A 5,763-nucleotide genomic window follows, 5' to 3' on the forward strand; every position below is an offset into this window, starting at 1 on the left:
TGCTGCTGCTGCCGCTGCTGCAGTTGCTGCTGCTGCTGCTGCTGCTGCTGCTGCTGCTGCTGTGAATATAACATACTGTATAATAGATACGATTTGTAGATTTCTTGCAGGAAGAAGATCATTAGGTGTATTCAATAAGAAACGGTAATTCAAGGATGCATGCATAATAATAAATAAAAAAAATGCATGCACCCTGCTGCCTCTGCATAGCAGCAGCAAAGAACCTATCATAAAATTTATTCCTATAAAAAAAAAAGGAGGCAGAAAAGGAGACATATGTATATATAAGGCAAGTGTTGCAGCAGCAGCAGCAGCAGCAGCAACAGCAGCAAACGCAGCGGCTGCAGCATCAGCAGCAACCATAATTACCATCAGCAAAAACAAGCAGCGGCAGCAGCAGCAGCAGAAACAGAAACAGCAGCAGCAGCAGCAGCAGCAGCAGCATACCTTGGCAGTATCCCGTGCTGGGGTCAATAGCAGCAACTGCATGCAGCACATCGTATAACTTTTGCTGCCCTCTAGGGGAAGCAAAGCTGCATATACACCGCAGCAAGACATTAACGCATGCAGCAGCAGATATACGTAGCAGCAACAGCAGCAGAAGAAGCATCAGCAGCAGCAACAACAACAAGACCAACTGCAGCAGCAGCAACAACTGCCAACAATCTAACCACCATCACCACCACCATCACAAGCAACACCACCAGCAGCAGCAGCAGCAGCAGCAGCAGCAGCAGCAGCAGCAGCAGCAGCAAGACGTACAAGGGTCTAGTAGGGAATGTCCTACATACATCCCTTTTTATTTCATCAATAAGAGGAGAAGGAAGAGAAGAATTAATAAAATAATTAAATATATATATACATATTATAGGTAATATATTTACTTTCTTGCTGCAGCATGCACATCTATTCCTCCTGCTGCTCCTTGTGCTGCTGCTGCTGCTGTTACTTATCGTGCTTATCGTGCTGCTCGTGCTGCTTATTTTGATGCGCTGCTCTCTTGCTGCAGCAGCAGCAGCAGCAACTGCAGCAACAGACGCTAAAGGATTTGCTGTTAATGTATCTGTCTTAGCAGCAGCAGCAGCAGCAGCAGCAGGTGCTGCTGCTGCTGCTGTTCCTGCTGTCGTTGTTGTTGAACCAACATTATCAGCATTATTATGTTTGTCAATATCACCAGCAGCAGCAGCAGCAGCAGCAGCAGCAGCAGCAGCAGCAGCAGCAGCAGCAGCAGGAGGGTATTGTAAGTTGAATATTTTTCTCCATTTAAATTTTTTATTAAAGGAAGGAATATAAGGTAATTCTTCTTTATTTATACCCATATACATTTGCTGCTGCTGCTGCTGCTGCTGCTGCTGCTGTTGCTGTTGCTGTTGCTGCTGCTGCTGCTGCTGCTGCTGCTGATTAAGAAGGAGGAGATCCTTAGCTATTTTATAGGCAAGAAGATGTACTCTTCCTCTGCATAATAAATAATATTTTAATCTAATTAAACATTTCTTCTTACATACACATACAGAGCTGTACGTACACCCCAAATTCGTCTCCTGCTGCTGCTGCTGCTGCTGCTGCTGTTGCTGCTGTTGCTGCTGTTGCTGCTGCTGCTGTTGCTGATGTTGATGGTGATGCTCCTGCTGATGATGATGCTGCTCGTGTTGATCCTCATGCTGCTGCTGCGGCTGCTGCTGATGCTCATCGTCCTGCTGCTGCGGCTGTTGCTGCTGCTGCTCCTGCTGCAGGCAGGAAGGGCTAGTTACGTTGCTCCCTGTCTTGTTGTCTTTGCTGTTGCTGTTGCTGCTGCTGCTGCAAATGCTGCTGCAGTCATCACTGCTGCGTATACTGTTGCTGCGCCTGCTTCTGCTGCTGTTGTTGCTGCTGCTGCAGTCATCTCCGCTGCTGTCGCTCTCTTCCTCATCTCCGCTGCTGTATCCGCTGCTGTATCCGCTGCTGTTGCTGCTGTTGCAAGGGCTGCTGCTGCTGCTGCTGTTGCTGCTGCTGTTATAGCTTTTGTTACTCGCTGCCTCCTTGCTGTTGCTGTTGTTGTTGCACTGTTCCTTATCTGCTGCTCTGTTGCGCATGCAGCAGCAGCAGCAGCACTCATCTACTAAGTCCTGTAGGGCCCCCCTACGTACTGCCTTGTCTATCCATTTGCGGTGTATAGACAGCTGCAGCAAGACACGGCAGCAGCAGCTAAGAGACACCAAGGAAGAAAGAGGCAGCAAACTGCAGCAAATAGATGTTAATAAACGAGGAGACAGTACACGCAGCAGCAAACTCTCTGATGTTGCACATATAGGCTCATCGTTGCTGCTGCTGCTGCTGCTGCTGCTGCTGCTGCTGCTGCCGTTGCTGTTGCTGCGTCTCCTGCCTGCCGCAGCAGCAGCAGTTTGTTCTTTGGCTTCGGGGAAGGAAGGAGACTGCAGCAACAGAGAGTCCCTTTTCCCCTCTCTATCTGCTGCTGTTGCTGCTGCTGTTGCTGCTGTTGCTGCTGTTGTTGCTGCTGCTGTAGCAGCTGTAGGTGATGCTAACGTTGGCTGTTTTGCTGCTGCTGCTGCTGGTTCCGGTGCTGCTGCTGCGGGTGATGGTGGTTCTGATGCTGCTGCTGCTGCTGGTTCGGGTCCTGCTGCTGCTGCTGCTGCTGTTGGAGACAGGAGGGAAAGGGACGAGGAAGAAGAGGGAGACAGAGGAGACAAAGTTGAGGTGTATAGGGAGCTGTCAACCCAAGATGCTTCCGCTGTTGCTGCTGCTTGTGCTGCTGCTGCTGCTGCTGCTGCAGGAGTTGAAGAGCTCGCGTGCTGCTTGCTGCAGATTTGCTGCTGCTCTAAGGAGACAGCAGCAGCAGCAGCAGCAGGTGTCTCCTCTTGCTCTATATAGGGGAGACCTATGAAAGAGAGACGCTTCCCCTTATTAGGCCAAGATAATATCTGCTGCTGCTGCTGCTGCAGCTCCTGCTGCAGCTGTCTCTGCAGTTCCTGCTGCTGCTGCTGCTGCTGCTGCTGCAGGGGAAACGATGGTGTCTCCCTAGGAGTACTTGGTTGCTGCTGAGGAGACAGCTGGGGCAGACGCACCTTCTGCTGCTGCTGCTGCATGCATCTCAGCAACCCTTGAGCGGCAAAACCACCCCGTGCTGCGGCTGCTGCTGCTGCTGCTGCTGCAGTTGCTGCTGCTGCTGCTGCTGCTGGGGATTTAGGGCCTGCTGTGGGGACAGGAGAAGGCTCATACAAATCAATCTTCTTTTGTCCCTTCATCTGCAGCAAACTCCTGTCTCCTCCGTCAGACATTATGCTGCAGCTAGCAGCAGCAGCAGCAGCAGCAGCAGCAGCAAAAGCAGCAGAAGCTGCTGCTGGTGCTCCGCTTGCTTTGCTGCAGTTGGTAGTGCTGCAACTGTTTTACCCTCCGCTGCTGCTGCTGCTGCTCCTGCTGCCGTTGTCGTTACTACAGTTCTGCTGCGTTTCCTGCTGGTGCTGCTGGTGCTGCTGCTGTTGCTGCTGCATGCGGCAGTTTTGGCTGCAGATAGCACAAGGGGTCGAGCGTAGTGCCTGATGGTTTGCTGCAGCAGCAGCAGCTGCTGCTGCAGTTGCTGCAGCAGCAGCAGCAGCAGCAGCGATGGACCAGTGGTCACGAGCGACTGGAGTTGCGGGGCCCGTTAAGGAAGCAGCTGTTGCTGTTGCTGTTGCTGCTGCTGCAGTTGCTGCTGTTGGTGTTGGTGCTGGTATTGTTGCTGCTGTTGTTGCTGTTGCAGCAGCACCACAAGCAGCAGCAGGTAAGAAGAAGGGAAGAGGAGAGGAAGCAGCAGCCTGCGGATAAGAGACAGCTGCTGCTGCTTCTTATCCTTATAGGCAAAAGGAGACACTTATCTATATATAAAAGGAGACACTTTATATAATGATAAAAAAGGAGACAAAGGGGACAGCTGCTGCAGCACAGCAGCACCGGATTCGGAGTCCCCTACTACGGCTGAACAGCAGCCGACTGCTGCTGCTGCTGCTGCTGCTGCAGTTGCTGCAGTTGCTGCTGCTGTTGCTGCTGCTGCTGTTGCTGCTGCCTTTTTTTTTATTATATAAAGAGACAGTATAATAAAATAGGGACAAAACTCCCCACACATCTCCTGCAGCAGCAGCAGCAGCAAACATGTACAAGACCTAACAACGATCCGCTGCTGCTGCTGCAGCAGCACATGCGGCTGCTGCTGCTGCTGCTGCTGCTGCTGCAGTCAGCCCTATACAGCAAATATAAACAGCCCCAAAAGATGCATGCAAACTCAACAGCAGCAGATAAATCTCTAAGAGGCTAGACAACTACAGGCATAGCAGCAGCAACTGCTGCTGCTGCTGCTGCTGTTGCTACGGCTGCTGCTGTTTTTGCTGCTGCTGCTTTGTTTGCTGCTGCTGTAGTTGTTGCTGCTGCTGTTGTTGCTGTTGTTACGGAGTGTTGCGAGGTGTATAGACAACTCGTGCCGTCATCTTTGCGTCTGTAGGTATGATTGCTGCTGCTGCTGTTGCTGCTGCTGCTGTTGCTGCTGCTGCTGTTGCTGGTGCTAGGGGACAGCAGCAGCATGTATCGGCTGCGGAGGCACATGCAGCAGTTACAGGAAGGGAGACAACCAAAGGATTCACTTGCTGCTGCTGCTGTTGCTGCTGCTGCTGCGTGGGCATTGCACTGCAGCAGGAGACAGCAGACCCACACGGTCTCCTCATCTACCACCTTATGCCCACAGCTAGCTACAGCTAGCTACAGCTAGCTACAGGCAGCTGCAGCGAACTACAGGCAGCTACAGCTAGCTACGGGCAGCTGCAGCTAGCTACAGGCAGCTGCACCTAGCTACGGGTAGCTACAGCTAGCTACAGGTAGCTACAGCTAGCTACAGGTAGCTACAGCTAGCTACGGGTAGCTACAGCTAGCTACAGGTAGCTACAGCTAGCTACAAGTAGCTACAGGTAGCTACAGCTAGCTACAGGTGGCAACAACAGGCTATTAAGTATCTGTTGTTAGGTATGGTGAGTCGTAGCTAGCTTCCTTTGCTGCAGTTGCTGCTGCAGCTGCTGCTGCAGTTGCTGCTGCTGCTGTTGCTGCTGCAGTTGCTGCTGCAGCTGCTGCTGCAGTTGCTGCTGCTGCTGTTGCTGCTGCAGCTGCTGCTGCAGTTGCTGCTGCTGCTGTTGCTGCTGCTGCTGTTGCTGCTGCAGTTGCTGCTGCAGTTGGTAGTATGTGTGTATGTGTTAATGAGTATAATAAAACGAGGTGTCTCTTTTGTTGTTAATAAGAAGGAGACAGGAGAAGTGTCTCCTTTTTTGTCTCCTTAATAGAGGAAAAAAAGGGGACATTGTCTCCTTTTTTATTTATTTAATTTATTTATTTATTTATTTATTTATTTATTTATTTATTTATTTAAATCCCCTAAAAAAGGAGACACTTATTAAGCCAACTAAAGGGGACAGAAAGGAGACACCTATTCTCCTTATTTATCTATCTGTCTCCCTCCCGTCTTATTAAGAAAGACGATGCATGCGCAGCAAATACTGCATGCACCTGGCTTATTGCTGATGCTACTGCTGCTGCTGCTGCTGCAGCAACAGCAGCAGCAACAAGATCTACTGCTGCAGCAGCAGCAGCAGCATTGGCATTAGCAGGTACGTCCCTATTCGACAAGAAGAAGAAAAGTGTCTCCTTGCTAAGGGGACAGGGGACACTGCACAACTATAAATATTATATATATAAATATATATATAAATAAATAAATAAATAGATAATAAATGTATATATATATATATA

The 5,763-nt window shown here is 50.2% G+C and overlaps 1 protein-coding gene across 1 annotated transcript in view; it reads right to left on the bottom strand.

The window, feature by feature from the left end:
• EMWEY_00022580 (hypothetical protein, conserved) overlaps window positions 1-3,275 on the bottom strand; it is a gene marked incomplete at both ends in the record, with an annotated part of 7,559 nt that extends 4,284 nt beyond the window's left edge. Inside the window, 3 exons of the mRNA XM_013480695.1 lie at window positions 1-59; window positions 448-533; window positions 1,526-3,275. The exon at window positions 1-59 is cut by the window's left edge and continues 240 nt beyond it. Coding sequence (XP_013336149.1) covers window positions 1-59; window positions 448-533; window positions 1,526-3,275 — 1,895 coding nt within the window. The remainder of the gene's footprint in view (window positions 60-447; window positions 534-1,525) is intronic.
• Between the last annotated feature and the right edge of the window lie 2,488 nt (window positions 3,276-5,763).

The sequence above is a fragment of the Eimeria maxima genome, genomic scaffold, assembly GCF_000499605.1.
Source record: "Eimeria maxima Weybridge genomic scaffold, Emw_scaff221, whole genome shotgun sequence".
Taxonomy (NCBI): domain Eukaryota; phylum Apicomplexa; class Conoidasida; order Eucoccidiorida; family Eimeriidae; genus Eimeria; species Eimeria maxima.